The 20,905-nt window shown below is 46.1% G+C and overlaps 1 protein-coding gene across 5 annotated transcripts; it reads left to right on the forward strand.

The window, feature by feature from the left end:
- The first annotated feature begins 739 nt into the window (after window positions 1-739).
- DAXX (death domain associated protein) lies at window positions 740-18,257 on the forward strand. 5 transcript variants are annotated; one of them, XM_083160214.1, is made up of 8 exons: window positions 740-857; window positions 3,700-4,002; window positions 5,561-6,371; window positions 8,673-8,857; window positions 9,351-9,483; window positions 10,296-11,424; window positions 17,375-17,492; window positions 17,759-18,257. In XM_083160214.1, exons 2-8 carry the CDS (start codon window positions 3,778-3,780, stop codon window positions 17,810-17,812), a joined length of 2,655 nt encoding a protein of 884 aa, XP_083016340.1. In that variant the 5' UTR covers window positions 740-857; window positions 3,700-3,777; the 3' UTR covers window positions 17,813-18,257. The 5 variants fall into 5 exon arrangements, with proteins under 5 accessions (XP_083016340.1, XP_083016342.1, XP_083016343.1 ...); XM_083160216.1 differs by having other exon boundaries at window positions 762-875; window positions 17,378-17,492; XM_083160217.1 differs by having other exon boundaries at window positions 762-875; window positions 10,299-11,424.
- Window positions 18,258-20,905: the final 2,648 nt, after the last annotated feature.

The following is a 20,905-nucleotide window of genomic DNA, read 5'->3' on the forward strand; positions in this document are numbered from 1 at the left end:
CCGCAGCGGGACAATGCCTGCCGCGGGTGGGACAGCGGGACAGGACCCGAAAATCGGGACTGTCCCTCTAAAATCGTGACAGTTGGGAGGTATGGCGCATACATATTACGCAGTGCTTTACAGAGTATAGTTGAACATTCACATTAAATATTAATAATGTATTCCGTATGGTGTATATAAAGACCAATGTGTACATTAATATCCAGAGTCCCACTCTTGCTCCAATGTTCCATCAGAAAATCTGTGTACTGCATTTGGATTAGGGATGGCCATTGATAATCGATGGCTTATGGACGACGTTGCATACTTTTGCCGTCGATGGGGGAGAACCAGATGGTTTTTTTTTTTTCTCAAAGTGCCGGGACACGGAGCATAGCTCCGCCCCCGACACCCGCGAAGCCCCGCCCCCGTGTTTTGATTAGCCTACTGGCCAATCAATCAAACACAATGGATGACCATCGATATGTAAAAATATGGATGGTCAGCCATTGCATAGTTTATCACTATCGATGGCCAGTTGCAGAATTGCCATTGATGGCAACCATCGATGGCAATGGCAACGATGGCCATCCCTAATTTGTATACCCTCTTCCAGAAATCCTGCGTTACTGCGTTTTCACCATCGATGACGATCACACCGATAGCCATCCCTACTATCTGCTGACATTTCTGGACCACGCCTTCCTATGGGCGTGTCCCTACGGGCGCCAGTCTGCTGGCCCCTCCCCTCCCCGCGCTTTCGGCATTTGAACGCCAACGGCCCCGCCCCCTCCCGCGCTCCGCTTTGTTTCTGCGTCACACCGGAAGCGGAAGCAGAAGCTCTCGCGCCGCTGCCACCAGACAGGCCGGAAGTGGAGGTGAGGAAGCGCTGAACGGTAAATATCCCGGTGGACGTAGCCGGCGTCAGAGTCTGTGTGGCCCGGCGGCTGCTGCCTGGATGTGGCCGGGTGTGTATAAATTGGGTGCTCTGCCTGTGAGGCTGTGGTGGGATTCGGGTCACCAGCACCGGGCAGCGCGGGACGTGGTGTCTGACGATCAGGTGCTGCCGGTTCTCAGCCTCATAGTTGGTGATGTTGTGACAGGAGACCCCCCCCCCCCCCCCCCCCCCCCCGGCTCACTGCTGAGGGGTCTCCTATTTACTGTCAGCAGGATAAACCTGACCCCACAGCCCCATATTTACTGACATGTTCTGTGTATTGTGTGACAACACCAAGAAAAACAAAACAATACTCACACAGGAGCTCCAGTACCTATATTCTGGGACAATATGGCCACATACTATATAACAGCTGGTGTCACCATTAGGGTCACTCTCTTCATGCCTGCTTCCAATATTTTTACCGCTTTCCCCCTCTTACTCCATCTCTCACTTACCTCTATTCCCCCCTAGCCCCTTTTTATTTTGTATTTCTCCCCTGGTGCTTTCTTTCTATCTGTCGGGGCTTAGGTAAGTGTCAGACTTGACAGGCTCGATTCATCAAAAAGTGATATTCCGGAGCTGGTAGCATCCCATTCAGTACGGATGGCCATCGACCATTGATGATTTGAAATACTTTTGCCATCGATTGGGGGGGGGCAGATGGTTTCCCTACATCAATGGCACTGCAGTGATTTGACACTGAGCATAGCTCTGCCCTCGACAACCCTGAAGCCTCGCACCCGCATACTGATCGGCCAATGGGCCAGTCAGCCAAAGAGAATGGATGACCCCATCGCTAGTTAAAACTATCGATGGTTGTCTGTCGCATAGTTTGTAACTGTCGATGGCTGTTTATATCCCTACCGTCCAGGGGTGCCTATGACAGCTGTCACCAGGGAAATGAGGGTGACCATACAGAGGCTGTAACCTGACCCTCCTCTACTCACTGGTAACCGGTGTAGTAGTAGTACGTTTATTTGTAAGGCGCCGCAAAGTGTCCGCAGCGCCGTACATAGCAAACAAAAAAACAAATTACAAGGTAACGTACAGGGTGTGTTGAAAAATACAGTATAAATAGGGGTATAGCTGGTAGAACTAAAATCAGCATCAGTTCAGAAGTAGGTGTCAAAATTGTCGAGGAGACTGAAGATGAAGTAGAGGAAGGGAAGAACAGGACAGGCGCACAGGTGAGGTAAAGAGGTAGGGTGAATACGTGAGGAAGGAGGACCCTACTCCCCACAGGCAAAACTTCCCCATCCCCATCGGACACTACACGTTCCAGAATGGTAGTGTCTAGATCTCCTTCAGTTTTGACAATTTTCCCATCATGCCCTGGGTCCATGTATACCTGGAGGGGGAATATAATCTGTGGCGTGCGAGCGTACAATGCAGCTAAAATAAAACAAAATAACCTACACCTACGTGAATTGCAGCTAAAATAAAAAAACGTTGTGAGGGCATCTAACAACTTCCGCCCTCACTGAACATCACATCCTGTAATCAAAACTGAAGGGAATCTAGTCTCTACCGTTCAGAATGGCACAGTTTCCCGAATGGAGCCTTTCCAGGACTATGTTCTGGGGTTCATTACGGTTTTTACCCATTTTCTTTCTATTCTTCTTTGTCTTTCTCTTACCCCTCAACACCACCTCTGTGTCTATGTCTCATGTCCTTGTTCTTCTCCCCCCTTTTTTTGTTTTATTTAGACATCAGTACATTTCTTGACAGGACCATCTTAAGTTTAGTCACGCTGACCGCAATGTGCAAGTCACCCCCTTTGTCATTAAAATCCTGGGTACTCTTTACCTAGAAGGGCGCCCGTCGTGGTGATCGCGGGTACATTTATGTCTGGCCGCGACGCGATGCCCGCGATTTCCCATTGAAACCCATGTTAAACATGGAAATCGCGTCGGACGCTTCGCGGCCGTCCATAAATGTACCCGCGATGCCCGCGACGCGATGCACCCGATTTCCCATAGGAATCAATGTTAAATGGCCCGACCGACGCGATTTTACTGTTAAATGCCTCAATGGACCCGATTTGGCCATAGGAATCAGAGCCCAGAGCTACAGAGCCCAAATAGGCACAATTAACCCTTAAATGTCCCCCCAAATTTTTAACGCCACCCCACGATCCACGCCAACCCGAAGCGTGGCGAGCGCAGCGGTACGCGTCCTCCGACCTTTTCATGCCCTACTATCCACGTCGGCGTGGAGTTGAGAATAGAATAGTGTGGCGAGCCACCGAGCCCGAAGCGTGGCGAGGGGACGCGGATACCTTCACAGTTATACGCGTCCCCTCGCGGGCTTCACAGGTGTCCGTGGCGACGCGGACACCTGTGAAGCCCGCGAGGGGACGCGTTTACCTGTGAAGGTATCCGCGTCCCCTCGCGGGGCTCGCCACGCTTCGGGCTCGGTGGCTCGCTACGCTCGCCACACTATTCTTCCAGTGGGGCCTCGTCGGAAATAGCGCCCGAGATTGAATACCCCTCTTTCTGTCTGCTATACTTCAACCTTTTAGTCTTATTTGGGATACATTGGACCAGATATATACAGTAAATATATAGGCTCTATAGCAATTTAAACATAATTGGTCATTTTAAAACATGCTTTTTATTTTATTTGTATAGGTACGTAGTCTTCAATAGGCTTCCCTCCCAAGTGATCTTTTCATTGACTGATTTGTTCAGTGTAGCATAAATAAGTTTAGTTTGAAATTCTTAATTTAATGCGCAGAATCTACTATGTACATTGTACATCACCGTTTGTTCTCTTGGCAGGTCAGGATCGTTCCTCATGTGCTTCGCCCTGCAATGCTAACTCTGTCTCATGTCAGACTTTGAGTTCTGAAACGAAAAATGGCCCATGCGGGGGAGATCATTGTGCTAGATGATGATGATGAGGAGGAAGAACCGCTACAGTGCGCCAAAGCGAAGAAAAGTCCCTGTAAGGCCCCACTGGAAGAACCGCTACAGTGCGCCAAAGCGAAGAAAAGTCCCTGTAAGGCTCCACTGCAGCAGAGTAATGGGAAGAAGGAAGGAGCCAATGATATGAGCGCTGAGAATAAAAGGCTGTTTGAGGAGGTGAGCACCAATTGTGACACAGAGCAAGTTCCAGGGGTCACAGATTAGGAGGTGTCCATTTAATGACCTATACATTTATTATTCCTGCGGTCAGGATCCTGACAGTGGGATCTTAGCTGTCCCCATCACAAGATTAGGGTTGGCTGCAGGTGTATAAGTGGTTGGAAAACTCCTCAGAATCCATGGGCGTTATGACAGTTGGGATATCATACCCATTGTGAGCAATGAGGGCTGTAGCTGTGTTTTACAATGAATCCTTCACAAAGAAAATAATGTTCTAACCTAATTAACATACCTAAAGCATGTTCCTGATTGCGATTAACTGCAAACAAATATCAGCTGTTCTTATAGGTTCCCCTTGTGCCAACAAAGTTAAGGACAGGGCAAATGGAGAACTCATGAGGGGGGGGGCTACCGGAATTTCCCGTTTTCTGCACGTTACCACTATCCTGTGTGAAAAAATTCACATTGCTTTGATGAGACCCAAGTTGAACTGTTTTGTCCTTGTTTATAAACGATATGTTTGGCACAAAGACAACAGGACTTAGCAAACAAAGAGCACCATACCCGATGTGGTGTGGCAGCTACATCCTCCTATCAAGGCAGCTACTGGGGATCGGGAAATTGCGACAATTTGTTGCAGAGGTATGGGGACCATTACCTCTGTCATTTGGGCTTTATAACAAAAATCAGGAGAGAGCGATTTTTTTTTTTTTTTTTTGGCCAATTCCTGTGATCTCCACACTACCCTGTGGGGATGCCGGATGACGCTCCGACAATCGTGAATCCGTCGGTCATTAGTCCGACATTGGTATCCCGACTGTTAAATACCTAACAGTCGGGAACCTGACTGATGGTAGCTATTCTCCCTCGTTGGGGATCCACGACCTCCATAGAGGAAGAATAGAAACTGTGGGGAATGCAGCGAGCCACCGAGCCCGCAAGGGGCGTCTTATCGCTTGCTTCCCTCTGGGAGTCCCAGCAGTTAGGATTCCGATGTCGGACTAATGAGTGTCATACCACACCCACCCTATGGAAGCTGTGTTCCCAGATGCACAAGGATAAATGGATTTATCCAGTGGTGACCACCAAAAATCTGCTTTTCCCTGTTGCTGTAGGAGGATACAGAACAACCATTCAGGAAATTTGGGGCCCAAATCCAAAAGCCTGTGATTTGCACTTCTGTAGTAGTAAAACCCAATTCACTGCTTGTGTGCCCATACATACCCTTTTACTTTTAAAATGAAAAATTCCAAACAGACTACCCTGTTTTGATTTGACTTTCTTCCCCTTTTCACTCTTTAAATACATTTTATTTGTCTTTATTTTTTTAAAAAAATTTTTATTTAAGTCTTTTAATTCTGTTATTTAGGCTCAATGTCGCTTGGACACCATTTGCCTTTTATATTTCAGTATTAATTTTTGTATTTTTTTTTTTTTACATTCTTTAGTGCATTTTTTATAAAAAAAAAAAAAAAAACATTTTTTTTTCAGTAATGGCTGCAGTGAACATTTCTTAATCTGATCTAACCCTTGGTCTTTTTTTTTCGTTCTTTAGTTTGTGGATTACTGCTCAAAACTAACTGTGGAAAACCCAGAGGTAATCTCCTTTCTTCAGGGACGACACGCCAAAGCCAATCCTGTGTATCTGTCTACTGTCAGTTTCCGCAACACCCTGGGCAGTTGTTTGACCCGGGTACAAAACAAGCGCTCAAAAGTCTTTGTTTATATCAATGAACTGTGCACAGTACTTAAAGCAAATTCCCAGAAGCGAAAGGTCACACTGCACAGCACAGCCCTTCAGAGTACTGCTGCCGAAGCAGGGGAAAGCGCGAATGATAAAGACACAGGAATAGAGGAGGCACCAGAAATTAAAAAAGGTTCAAAACGCCAGATCCGCTACCTTGAAAATCTTCTGCGGGTTTACTCTCAGGAAATCCAGAAGCTGCAAGAGAAGGAACTGTCCCTAGATGAATTAGAAGATGAAGACTCTTCCTACATCCAGGAATCCAGACTTAAGCGCAAAATGTTACGCATCTTTGAGAAACTCTGTGAACTTAAAGACTGCCCCAGCCTCACAGGTCGGGTTATAGAACAGAGAATACAATATCGGGGCACTCGTTATCCAGAAGTAAATCGCCGCCTGGAAAAGTTCATCAATAGCTCCCGAGACATCTTTCCCGATTACGGGGATGTGCTGCGGGTGATACAGAAAGCGAACGAGAAGCACAACCTGACGCTGTCGCGCAAGCAAATGCAGAGCATGGCTCAGGATGCTTTCCGGGAACTTGGGAACAAGCTGCAGGACCGGAGACATTTGGACATGGTGTATAACTTTGGGAGTCACCTGACGGACTCCTTTAAGAATGGTGAGTGAGAAGCCCTAAGAAGGGGAATTATTTGCCTGCCGCTGCTGTTATTTGTGCCGGCAATCCTGTTTTATTTATTCTTCTGTATACGTCAGATGTAGTTTTCCCTCTAGGAATTTTTTGGGGCAGGGCGCCGCTGCACAGGGGGCAGCGCAATTGGGGAGGACCGGGCCCGCCGACGTCATCGTTGTTGGCGGTCCCGGGCCCGCCGGCGTCATCGTTGTTGGCGGTCCCGGGCCCGCCGGCGTCATCGTTGTTGGCGGTCCCGGGCCGCTGCGTCACTAAAGGGGGCGTGCCCTGGCCGCCACCGTCATGCAAGGGGGGGGCTGACCTGGCCGAAGTCCCTGAGCTCTTTTAGCGGGGCACTGCTGAAGGGGCAGGGCGCATTTTGCCCTTTAAAACAACCCCAGGTTGCCAGGTCCTCCAAAGCCAAGGGTAAGTGTCCCTGGTCTACCAGGCGCCCTGACCCTAAACCAGAGGACAAGTCCTCGCATGACGGGGCAGGGCTCTACCTGGGGGATTAATGACGCATGCGTTCGGGATGTAGTCTCCCGAGGCTACTCCCTAATGTTCTGGCGTCGTCCACCAAACTCCTCCTTTTCCACAAGTTTTCCAAAGGACTTCGAAAAATCCAGGGCTCTGGAGCAGTCCATCCAGAAGCTCTTGCAATTGGAGTCCCTTCGTCTCAGAGAGGCTCGGTATTCTACGCCAGCCTCTTTCTAGTCCAGAAGCTCAATGGGTCCTACCGTCCCGTCCTCAACTTAAAACAGCTCAACAGGTACATTCAGGCCCTTAAGTTCCGGATGGAGACCTTGCGATCCATAGTCTTGGCCTTCGATCAGTCAATCTACAATCAATGCCCTCAAACTGTGGGGCCCTGTGCTTGGTGGAACCTTGGCTCCGGGGTTGCCCAGTGCAGTTCCAGTCAGACAATACGACGACGGTGGCGTATATCAACCACCAGGGAGGCTCTCGCAGTCGGGCCGCCATGGCAGACACCTACCGCATCTTTCTGTGGGTGGAGAAGATTGCTGCTCTCTCACTGATCTTTATCTCAGGAGTCCTCAATTGGATTTCCTGAGCCGCCAGACTCTGTATGCGGGCGAATGGGCCTTTCATCCGGAGGTATTCCAGATGCTGGGGCAGACCCAAGGTGGGCTCGCCCCACAACCACAAGGTCACCTTATACAGGTCTAACCATCGCAACCCATGGGCTTGCATGGTGGACGCCCTGTCAGCCCCCCCCCCCCCCCCCATTTTCAAGTTGAGGGTGGCACCTGGCTCCCAGCTGGCCCAGACTGATCTGGTTCTCGGCTCTGCAAGCCCTGTCAGTGGCACCTCCTATCAGTCTACGTCCAGAATTGCTCTCTCAGGGCCTGTGTTTGCACCCGGATTTGAGGCGTCTGGCTTCGACGAGGTGGCTATTGAGACCTCCCTATTAAGAGCCAGAGGCTTTAACTTCAGAGTAATTTCGACCATGCTAGGGGCAAGCAAGCCTTCTTTAGCTGGTGCTTACCTTCGCATCTGGAGGGCTTACTTTTTCTTGGTGTCGTGCTCGCCAATTCAATACCGGAACTTACTGATTAGCCAGGATTGTAGTGTTCCTTCTAGGAACTGGGCAAGGCGGTGCAGCATAAAGGGGGGCATCTACGGCGGTGCTGGGCTTCCCCATGCGCACCGGCAGGGACAGGCAGCAGGATGTTCTAAGCAGGGCACTGCTAGAGGGGAAGGGCGCGTTTTGCCCTTTAAAAATCGGGCAGGGCACAGCGTCCCTCTAAAACAGCCTAGCGTGAACACTGATGTATCTCATGCAACCCCTGTTCCGCTCCACCGGGAGGGGGGATCCGAGTTTGGTCTAATGCACACCTTGTAGTGAGCCGTGAGCTGATTTTTAATAAAATTTTTGTGTGAAATAGATAACATTATTATATATTATTACACGTGAATGAAATTCTCTTCTTGGAACCCATTGAGGGGTACACTGGACACCCACCATTTTAAATTCATGGTTTTTCTTGTCAAACGTTTTACTTGCCACCATTTGTTTGGGGAACTTTTCTGTTTTCCCCTCTCAGCAGGACAGAGGGGGGGAGAGGGGAATCCTAAAATGTTAATGCTACATTTTAAGAGCCCAATTTCTCACAATCCCAAGTATTCCAGTGTTTCCCAAGGGGCTGCAAGTCTAAAAATCCTTTGTGTGCATGTTCCAGAAAAAAATATTATTGCTTTTTGGATGAGAAACTTCTGTGTAATCACGAGGATAACTCAGACACCAGACTAACCTCGTTTTGATTTTTTCAGTTAACGACCCTGCCCTTCAGGACCAGTCTCTAGCACGGAATCTGCGTGACAATCGCAATGTGGCAACGTCTCATCTAGAAGCCATTATCAAGAAATTCGCCGAGATGCAGGATGATGGAGAGGAGGAGGAGAGGAAGAAGTGGAAGAGAGAGAGTGAAATGCCCAGCACCTCCAAGGATGAAAAGGTTTCTGCAAGCTTTCAATATACAGACGTTCCGCTTCAGTCAACTTTAATGTATGCATTGTATATGGCTGGCCGTAACGCATCGGAACCGACGGCATGTCAGGTACACTCGATTTGGTCCGATTTAAAGGCCCGATTGGTTGCAATCGGACCAAATCGGCTCAGTGTATGGGGCCTTTAGATTCGCACCTATCTCCATATTCCATCTCCTTTTACCTGTAGACTTTGTATATTTTGTTTGTGGCGATTTAAAGAAAATCACCTTAATTTACTGCGTTCTTTAAGTTTAATCTTAATAGGCCTTTTATTGTTTATTCGTCTAGAAACTTCCCTTTAGCAGCACGTTCTGGCTCTGTAACTTTTACATACAGCTGACTGCAAGCTGTTATCAGCAGCGATTCCTCCCTGTTCTCACATGAACGTTGCAGGGACTGATTTCTGCTCTATGCCGGTTGCAATAATCTATTTCCTTTTTCCCTGCTAAACGCTCTTAGACCCCACCGCCAGCATCAGATGAGGATGAAGAGGAGGAGGATGAAGATTCAGTTGACTCGGAGACTGATATTGAGGAGGAGCTGAAGCAGTGTGAGCAAATAGAAGACGGCGAGGATGGAGAAGAGGACGGAGGTGAGTCGGGAAAATGACTGAGCTGCTAAAGACTAAGCGCACTTTTATTTCTTTCACGTTTCTATTACCACAAAGTGGCCGTTAGCACTGCATGATCAAACGTAAACGTATCGGGACACCCTTCTGATTTGTGGTTGGCCCAACATTCTCTAGAGTTCAAATGGTCTCTGGTAACAAACATCAGCACAAGAACATTTCACCGGGAGCTTTGTGCAGTGGGTTTCCTTGGCTGAGCTCAGATCCTCATGTCCAATGTCACACATCGGTGTAAAGGTGTATTCATGCCTTTCCCTGGGCTTTGTAGTTCCAGTGACCGGAAGTGTAAATGCTGCAGCTTACAGTGACGTTCTGTGGAAGGGATCCGGATGATTTACCGACAATCCCTTGACCGACACAGTTGTACCAGCATGGTGTAAATACTTATGGTCAATATTCCAACACATACATAATACCGACTGTTGAAATGCTTAGTCAATATATCGACATGATCATAATGTTTTACATGTTAAAATATAGACACGGTTTCGTCGGCATATCGCAGTGCTTCGGGAATTAGTATATTCTCCCTCTGTTCCCACTGGGATAGTAACGTTTGTCTGTTACTGACAGAAAAAAATCACGAAAAACTCAATTTGGTATTATCTGTCATTATTTTGGCTGTCGGCATTGTGATTGTGTCGGGGTTTTGATTGTGGTGTTTTCCCATACGACATTGACTGTTAGTCATTATTAATATATAGGCCCATTAGATCTTTTCTGCCGCGTCAAATGTATAATGTAATCTTTACATTGTTCTTCCCTCTACCATCCAGAAGAAAGTCCTGACCAAGAAAACAATGCCGATGTGAACATGGACCATGATCCACAGGTCATTTTAGGGGGAGAGGAGGATGGCGAGAAGGGAGAAGAAGAGGAGGATGGAGAAGAAGAGCTTATTGAGGAGGCTGGAGAAACAACTGGACAGGAAACCTCTCCAGCCTCTACGTCTTTGTCAAATGATAAAGAATCCCTAAATGCATCCTTGGAGTCGGAAGAGGATGTGCGTCTTTCTGATACTTCTAGAGTGCAGTGTGATGACACCAGAACCTCATCCAGGATAGAGGATGAGAACAGTAGAGAAAAGGAAGATTGTGAGAATCAGGATGTCCCCTCTGGGGAGACGAGTGTCGAGGATCACATGGAGGTGCAGCACGAAAGTAGTGATGTAAAAGAAAAGGGTGAGACAGAGGATGCAAATGTGCCTTCGGAGTGTGACCCACCTGTTGGACAGATAGAGGATTCTGGGAATTCAACAGATGGGAAAAGTAATGTATTACTTGGTATCACTGACCCATTGGCAAAGCAGAATGAACGCGATGATGGGTCAGGTGAGGAAGACCTCTCCGAAGCTGCAGATGATGTTTCACTGGGGGAGAGTGACGATGAGGGGACGGTACCTGAAACCGAGAAATCGTCGCCGTCTGAGAACGTCGGCAAAAGTGAACATACCGACGAGTCTTGTGATCAAAGTAGTGCAAGGATAGACACTGAGGAACAGAGTAACGAGGGGTGCGCTGCCATTGGGACCGAGCAGGACTGTTCAGACACTTCTGTACAAAATCAAAGTTCCTCCGCTAGTGATGCGGAACCTTGTGCATTGGACGAGGGCAGTGGTGAAATGAACGCGGACTGTGACATGTCACCTTTGGGCAACAGCAACGGAGTTGATGCATCCACAGAAATGGAAAACCCTGACGAGCATCGCGTAAAACGTGACAAAACAAAGATATTACTCAGAGACTCCATTAAACACAAGAAAATCAAGGAAGAGAACACCCCGAGCAGGAAAAGGAAAAAGATCCCATCGCCCACGTGGACTGAGAATGGGATTACAAAGTACAACGGAAGTGACGAGGGGGACGCACAGCTGAAGAAGAGACGCAAGAAAGCAAAGACAGACTGGTAAGTAAGGGGACCACTCCGGTTCTGGAGGATGAAGGTGGTGGTTTGGGAATCTGGAATATGTAACCCACATTGTGGCAGCTACTGACTCAGTATGACACAACGGATTGCAGCATGAATGAATGCCTAGGTTAATGTTGACTTTGCTATTACACCTCATCAGTTTTTATCGGTTCCCAAAAACATAGCAGTTATCCGATGAGCGTTACAAAAGGTGCGTATTAAACCGACATGAACTGAAACCTTACATACCAAGAAACCCTGTGGATAAGGAGTCGATGATATGTAGAGGCAGACACGGGGATTCAATGCTCCTCAGGATCACGTACACATTAGACTTAAAACAAGTAGATGGAGTTACACAAAAACGCAAACCTAGGCAAGACCTCAGATGTGTAACAATCCCATATTCCTAGCTGTAGCTTCCCAGTGGTGGGGTAACTCAGTGCGCACCTATTAGTTTGGTCAGGTTTAGCCGCGGTAAAGATCAATTTCCCCGCAATCTTCCACCACTTTAGATGGGAGATTGGCCGCAATATAACAATTGAATACTGCCCACAGTGTTATTGACAATAATTTTTCGACTTGCGTACAGCAAGGCAGTCTGCAGCCAATCAGGTTTTGGCGACGATGGTACTCACTGTTATATAAAATAGATATTTCTTAATGAGCACCTCTTCCAAAGATATACAGAAAAGCTACACCGCTGGTCCAAGGGTAATGCGGGTAGCCGTTACGGTAATCTGCGCACATTTCCGCACCTCCACCAAAATATAATGTACTGTGTGCCTCTTCCACACGAGGTTGGCAAAAAATAATTCTGTTTTGTGACTACGGACATTGGGGCCCATTCAGGGCCCCTCATTGTAATCCGAATTCAGCCCTGATGGGGTTTGCGCATTTGGATTCTGCGCATGTTACACACATGCTGGGCCATTCGCTGCGTAGAGGGTGCCAGCAGGGTTCAGCTGCCTAGCGAGCCAACCTGAATAAGGCCCACTGTGCCTATTATATGGAAACCCGCCTGGTATTCAACGTTCTTGTTGCTTGTGGTCTTCATTGAATAAGCTGAATCAATGTAGTAAAACAACAGATACAGTTTGGGTGTCCCTTATCCGAAATGCTCGGGACCACAAGCATTTTGGATAAGAGATTTTTGCAGATTTTGGGAAAAATTACCTGGTCCCCTGGTGGTGTCCCAAAAGTGTTTTTTTTATTTTTATTTTGGTGTCAAAAAATCTGATTTTTTTTTTTCTGTGAAGGGGCATGCTACTTTTATTCATGTGCTTGCAGCACATGAATATATATATATATATATATATATATATATATATATATATTTTTTTTTTTTAACAATATATTTTTTTTTTTTTTTTACACATTCACCAGCAGGGTGTCCTATGAGAATGCTGGGGGAGAAGCTTGATGTTAGGTAGATTTAGCACCTCTTATCTAACTTTGGTGTGTGTTATTTACTGCATTGGTTGGGTTTTTTTAAGAAGTTACAGTGTTGTTCCTGTAGTCACAGCATATAACATTTTTTTTTAAAAAAGTATTTTTTTTTCTAATCATAGCAATGTTTCACAGCATTAATATATTAAGCAGGGTTTTTCATTAGATCGTTAATGCAAGAAAAACCTTTTAAACAAATGTAAAAAATAATAATCTTTTTGCATATGCTCAGCACGCTACAGGGAACCAGAGCTTTTCCTGAGCTTTTCCTGAGGGCCATTTTCTGAAGACCTGGGGGTAAATTTAATAAAAGTGAGAAGTGGCGATGTTTCCTATAGCAGCCAATCAGATTCTGTCGATCATTTTCTAGGATGCAATAGAGAAATCCTAGCTAGAATCGGGTTGGATTTCCCACTTATAGAAACTTCCCCACTTGTCACTTTTAGAAACTTTTATTAAATGTACCTCCTAGAAATATGTGATATGGAATATAGATGGATTGATTAGCAGGCATTTCTGTACGATGAAGCAAAGCGAAGGAAGTGTTTTGCAAATCATGTTCCCATTTCATTTGAAAGGGCAATAGTTCTGAGGAGGATTTCAACCCTTTGACTGTCAATGTTACTGCAAAAGAAACTCAAAATAGCCGTTAAAAATGCCAGCACCGTTTTTTTTTTTTTTTTTGGGGTGCATTATTTAGCTAAACTTCACTGAATCGACTCGGCTGTATTTGTATTTTTTTATACTAAAAGAAGAGTCGCTGTGAGTGGTTTTTAGCAGATATTTTGCAGATTGCTCACTGCCATGTTGGCACTCGTGGTTACAAACATTATTTATTGTAACTGTTCAACCACAATAGTATTTGACTGAACACAGTCTGATGTGTGGAAACAAGTTTCAAGATCAAGGCATGATTGCATAGATGGTCAGGCACCCAGTTCTACACCGCCTGGTATGAAGATTGCTGGAACACTTAAGGGATGTACACACGGAGCGATCCTTCTAAGCGATTTTGACTACATAGTCAAAAAAATTGCCTAGAAGGATAGGAAAGATCACTGTCAAGGTTAGACAAATCACCCTATAATATCGCTTAGAAAAAAAGGAGTTACCAGGCAAGAATATTTTGATTGCTGGCTGTCGAGTCAAAATCGCTGGTGATCACTGCTGAAGGAGATATTCACTAGGCGATCTGCAATTAAATACTAACCACGTATGTTAATTCTAGTATAGTCAAAATCGCTTAGTAAAAAATTACTGGTGCATTTAGTCAAATCGCTTAGTCAAAGTCACTAACTAGCAACAATCACTCTGTGTGTACACCCCTTTAATTCTGCATTGCGTGTATGTGTTTCCTTCATCGCCTAAGGGCATGGCATTGTCTGGTTGAATTAGTGTAGCCTGTACCTATAGGAGGATAGGCTCTATTCTGATTTAGAGAATTTAGCATTGCTCATGGAACCAGATCATCGATCTACAGATAGTAATTAAGAGAAACTAATTTTTTAAAGTGCAGATTTTTATATATTCTGGTTTATGTATCACGCATCTGGTGACGCCTGTGTGGTTTGATCATTTCTTATATATTTAGCCAGATCTGTCACTCATTCCCTGTGTAGCTAACGTTCTTACCCAGCAGCATACACAAACCCGCCCCCCCTAGGGAAAAGACCAGTGTTTTATGTGTATAACGTTCCACCCCCTTGACATCACCCCCTCCCCCCCCCCCCCCCCCCCCCGCCCAGCCAGGACTACAGTACACGTCCACCATTACTCCACAGCCACCATCCACCATTACTCTTGCACCCCCCGTGACCCCCCTCTCGCACAATTCACGGCACACACACACCCCCGCGCGCAATTTGCGGACCCCCTCAGCACCTCCCACACCCCCCTCCCGCGATTCACACCCCCCTCCTGCAATTTGCGGACCCGCGATTCGCGTACCCCCCGTCCCGCGATTCACGCCCCCCTCAAGCAATTCACTGCAACCCCCTGCTGCTATTCCCGACCCCCCCCCCCCGGCCGCGATTCATGCCCCCTCCCGTGATTCACGGACGCCCCTCCCGCGATTCCCATGGGGGACGCCCCTCCCACGATCCACGGACCTCCACAACCCCCCCTCCCACAATTTGCGGACCCACGCCCCCTCCTGCTAATCGCGGATCCCCACACACACACACCCCCTCCCGCAATTTACAGACCCCCCTTCTGGCAATTCCACCCCCCCCAGCGGACCCCCGCGACCCCGCTCCCGCATTTCACGTACCCCCGTGACAATGGGGGATCCTGTACCGCCACAAGCAGGTACCCTCCACATTATCAATGTACTTCTTACTCTGTAACCACTTTTTAATTAAACAAAACAATACACACCCCCTTCCAAATCATATGCTCTCTATTTAACACATTTCACCTATAACTCAAGTTGCAATACAGGCATCTTTCATACAATTCTAACCATATGTCTCACAATACAAACGTTCACAAATTAAGGGGGCGCAGCCCCTTATGCCGGTGTGAAGAGCGCCCGTAGGGCGCGATGAATCGCCTAGTATCAATATATTCTAAATGCATTTAGGGGGGGGTATTCAATGTCAGGGGAACGGCTGTCGAGCAAGCTCGACAGCCGTGCCCCTGTCCCGTTCTCGCTTGGCTCGACTGGAGCTCGGAGGTCGGGATTCAATGTCCCGGCCGCCGAGCGGCGAGAAGGGGGCGTGGCTGCGAGTTGATGACGGAAATAGACGAGTTCCGGCCAGGAGCTCGCCTATTTCCGGCTTTTCTCGGCAGAACGAGCCCGACCGCTTATGCTGTCGGGCTCGTTCTGCGGTGAAACCCTGTTCAATGCTGTCGGGGAAGACAGCATTGAATAGGGCCCCGCAGCCATCTCCCCCATCGGGAGATGGCTGCGGGAGCACGACTGTGTTTGAATACCCCCCTTAGTCTTTGCCAAGCCATTTAGATTCCAGTTTATATTTAGTTTATATATAGTACTGCATCATACATCTGCAGGGCAAACGTCTACAGTCTATATCAATTTCTCATTTTAATCCAGATGATTTTATATTGTGACGGATTATCCGGGCAATATTATATTTACATAACAAGTTACACTACTGCTCCATGCTACCAACACCACATTTTCTATTCCATACTATAAACTACTCCCTCCAGGATCATGGCAGGGTGGATGGGGAAGAGAGGGTAGACCAGGCCCGCCAAAGTCACCAATGTGGGTGGTCCCGGGGGGCGGGCGTGGCCCTGCCGAAGTTACTGCGCTGCCGGGGAAGCGACAGGCATCACCACCTACGGCACACTGGCGGGGACAGGCAGCAGGCTCTTTTAGCGGGGAGCTGCTAGAGTGGCAGGGCTCAGTTTGCCCGTTAAAACTCTGGCAGGGCGCAGCGCTAAAACAACATTCAAAATGAATCGTAACCAATCTGTCAGTAAGGTGTTTTTTTTCCCGTTGGTAATGGGTCACAGAAACCTATATCAGTCCAATACAATCATACATGTTGTATTGGATATGGAGTCCCGCTCATCTTGACAACATTGGTTGTAACTCAGTGATTTATATGTATACCACCCAGTTACTATGGTTTTTATTCAGATCTGATCGCAGTACAAATTTGTTCTCAAAATGTGCAAAACCATGGGTACTTATGTAATATCTGGGCTCCCGTTTTTCTTATGAGACCGCGTCCCCTTGCGGGGCTCGCTGCGCTCGCCACGCTTCGGGCACGGTGGCTCGCTGCGCTCGCCACACTATATAAAATCAACTCCATGCGTAGTTGGATAGTAGGGTTATGAAAAAATGGGGTGCATTTAACATGGGAGCCCAGATAATACATAAGTACCAAACCATGTGCACTGCAGGTGGGGCAGATGGGACATGTGCAGAGAGAGTTAGATTTGTGTGAGTTATTTTGTTTCTATGCAGGGTAAATACTGGCTGCATTATTTTTATACTGCAATTTAGATTTCCGTTTCAACACACCCCACCCAAATTTAACTCTCACACTGCACATGTTACATCTGTCCCACCAGCAGTGCACATGGTTTTGCCCATTTTGAGAACAAATTTGTACTGCGATCAGATCTGAATAAGGACCTATGTCTTTGTGCTCATCTGTAACATTTTCTTCCCAAAAAATAGCCACAAATTTTTATTGAGAAATGGATCAACATCCTGTTTGTGACGCCACTTATTAATGATCAGCCATATTGGTAACCTCTTCGGCACACACATAGAAGCAAAAGGTGCACTTTACAGTGCGAGGTAGCTTCCATTTAGTTTGAGCTGCCAGAATAAAATGACTCCAATAGAACCATGCCTCAGTAATTCAGTTTTCTGAATCAGGCAATAATTAGAGGGGATTGAGAATTATTTTTTTCCATAGAAAAAGTTATACAAAAATGTAATAATTTTACTAACAAACATTTTTTCCTCTCCTCACACATGTATATTAATGCATACATTGTTTCCACCCTATTCCAGCAGTTCTCACACTTCTCTCTCCAGCTATGCGGATAGTGATAAAGACTTAACTTTGGACCTGGTAGTGACCTGCAGCCCACCGAGCACGCCACCTAGGACATCTGAACAGTGCACAAAGGTGAGAATTGTGGGAATGGCCTAGCCATCTCTATACATAGACTAGCAATAGAAATCACTATAAAACCTAATCTAATGTCACTTATTTTCTTCTCTCCCTTTTTTTTTCTCTTTTCTTTCCTTGTTCCAATCATGTTCTCTCCTGTTCCCTCGTATCTTCCCTTCCCTCACACTCCCTTTCCCTGCCCTAATGATTCACCCACCCCGTTTCCTCTGCCCCTTTCCTTCACCCCTTCCCTTACCTCCCTACCCTTTTTCCTTCTTCAGTCTCATGCCGCTACGCAGTGCGACCCGGATGAAGTGATTGTTCTCTCTGACTGACTTCTTTGTACAATAAATTTGAGGCGAAGGTGTCTGGGACCATTAGGAGAGGGGGTGATGTGTACTTGAGTGGTTTTTATGGATATTAAGAGAATAGCAACCACGTGTTATCAATGTGGAAAGAGAAAGCATAATAGGAGTGATAAGTGGGTGAATTCAGGGGACTCCATAAGTAGCCATTAGGACCTGGACCCCTCAGGGTGTGTCCCCGTGACGCCTCGAGCTCCCCCTTGTGGATGTGTTAGTAGAAGGCCTGAGAAGAGTGAGGCTTTAGGGATATTTTTACCTTTGAGTGGATATCACCTTGGGATATTTTATTTATCTCCCTTTGGAATTTTGTATATCTTCTCCCACTCATCATAACCCTTCTTTACCTTTTTTTTTTTTTTTTTTTGTAAAAAAGGAAAAAGAAAAAACCTTTTGAGAATAAATCTTTGTTTTATTACATCTGTCTCCTGTGTTTTGTGCCGTGGGGTTAGTTAGTAATGTGTTACTATTGTAGATGTTTCAAAAATTAGAGATGTGCAGGTTCGGATTTACCCGAATCTCTAAACGGGATCTTATTGGCTATCCAGCTGTCACATGATTTGGAGTCAAAACTTGTGACAGCCGATAGCCTATAAGATCCCGTTTTGAGATCCGGGTAAATCCGAACCTGCACATTTCTATCAAAAATATCTCTCTCATGCTTTTCCATCTATATCCAGCTGAAATGAAAAGTAGCCATTAAAAAAATGTTTTTATTCCATTGCCTTTATAAGGGCATATTTATTCCTGGTCAGTTTTTACTTTCATAGAAGTTTAATGGTTATCCCCGCTCCACAAATTGTCCAAATCGGATGGTGTGTATTATTAAGTATATTAAATAGCACAGATATGCAAAGTATGAAACTAATACCCAGAAAAATGACCTACGCTGCAGTGGAAATAGTTTTGTAGAGCCTCACATTTCTCCATCATAAGTCACAGGTGTGTGGGAAGGGTGTCTAATGATGCGATGACATTGATCATGTAGACCAGGCATGTCCAACCTGCGGCCCTCCAGATGTTGTGAAACTACACATCCCAGCATGCCTTGCAATAGTTTTAGCATTCCCTAATAGCAATACTATGGCAAGGCATGCTGGGATGTGTAGTTTCACAACATCTGGAGGGCCGCAGGTTGGACATGCCTGATGTAGACACTAGTAAAATATTGGCACATCATGGCTAACCTACTTCTGACAGCTGCAGTCACTCCAGTTCCAGGTCCCAGGGTTATGTGACCAACCGTTCTGGCGGTGAGTATACCTGCACTAATCCCTTCTGCTAACCTTCACTCTAGTGACTGATCCGGTCCTCTCTTTGGGGGGTTTTCTGGTTCACTCTTTCTTACAAATTCCTTCTTAGATGGACAAAACCATGTGCACTGCAGATGGGGCAGATGTTACTTGTGCAGAGAGAATTAGATTTGGGTGGGGATTTTACTTCAAAGTGAGATGTATATTGCAGTGTAAAAATAAAGCAGCCAGTATTTACCCTGCACAGAAACAAAATAACTCACCCAAATCTAATTCTGTCTGCACATGTTACATCTGCCCCACCTGCAGTGCACATGGTTTTGTCCATCTAAGAAGGATTTTGTCAGAAAGCGTGAACTAGAATAAGGCCCCCAGTGCCTAACCCTCTGTGATAGAAATACAACATAGCGTTGATTCTGTGTGATGTGATTTTATTAGTGATTAGAGTGGTTTTTATTCAGGACAACATTCCTCTTTGCGCTTTAAGCTGTTGCATATATGGCATATGTGTTCCTATATCAAACCCTTAATTCCCTCAAGATTACTGCAATGTCCTCTACCTTGGTCTCCCAGCGAAAGAATTAGACTGATTACAGCTGGTACAAAACACAGCTGCCAGGCTGTTAACCAACCAGCCCCGTTCTAGCCACATAACTCCCATCCTCTACACCAGGCATGTCCAATGTTGGCCCTCCAGATGTTGTGAAACTACACATCCCAGCATGCTTTGCCACAGTTTTGCTATTAGAGAATGCTAAAACTATTTTAAAGCATGCTGGGATGTGTAGTTTCAAAACATCTGGAGGGCCAACGTTGGACATGCCTGGTCTACACTCTCCACTGGCTGCCTATAAGATGGCGAATCATCTTCAAGGTTAACTTACTGAGTTTCAAAGCCCTACATGGCCAAGGCCCAAGGTTCTAATTCCATACTGCCCCACCCAATTACTGCGATCTGTATATGAAGGACTATTAGCAGTACATAGAATCTGCCGTGATGCATCTGGGGGTCGCGCTTTCAGCCATGCGGCTCAGACTCTGGAACACTTTTCCCTGCACAGTTTGAGAGACCCCCACTCTAGAATTCTTCAAAAACCAGACTCAAGTCTTTCGTGTTTACTCAAGCATTTCTGTAATTCCTGAAGTATCTCCATGGTCTCTGTAGTTTATGAAAAGCTTTTCTGTACTTTATTGTTCCTGTACTGTGTTATGTTCACAGTATATTTAAGTGCCTTGAGATCTATTAGAGAAAGAGCGCTATATAAATAAAATAATAATTATTATTAATAGTTAACTTGTGTAACCAATCCAGTGTCTTTAACACTTAAGACATCCTATACTTTGACTGTCATTGGATATAAATATGGTTTGTGCATTATTGTCTTCCTATAATACTCCTGAAACCCCACCCTATAACTAGTTCCAAAGTGAAACTCTCCTATCCTGCAGCCTAACCTGGATGTCGACATGCCATTGGTGGATCAGATGTGAATTACATGCACCCACAGTAAATTCCAGGTCCCAGCTGTCATGTGACAAGTCACATGACAGCTGAGCATTGTTTCTATAAGTATACCTGTCCTGACCACCTTTAGTGCCAAACCTTATTCTCTGCTTTTGTCTAACCTTAAAGCTGACATTTAACATCATTTATAGTAATGTTGATCTTGTGGTTATAAACCATTTGCGAAACCCCCAGGATTCCCCCCAGGGGAAGATAATGTGTATCGTCATTTGTTGTGACTGACAATCAAGTGAGTATTGTGCTTGCAAGCTTTGTATAGCTGCAATGTTCTGTACCCTATTGCTCTGA

This window comes from Crinia signifera, chromosome 9 (genome assembly GCF_055691185.1).
Source record: "Crinia signifera chromosome 9, ASM5569118v1, whole genome shotgun sequence".
Classification (NCBI taxonomy): domain Eukaryota; kingdom Metazoa; phylum Chordata; class Amphibia; order Anura; family Myobatrachidae; genus Crinia; species Crinia signifera.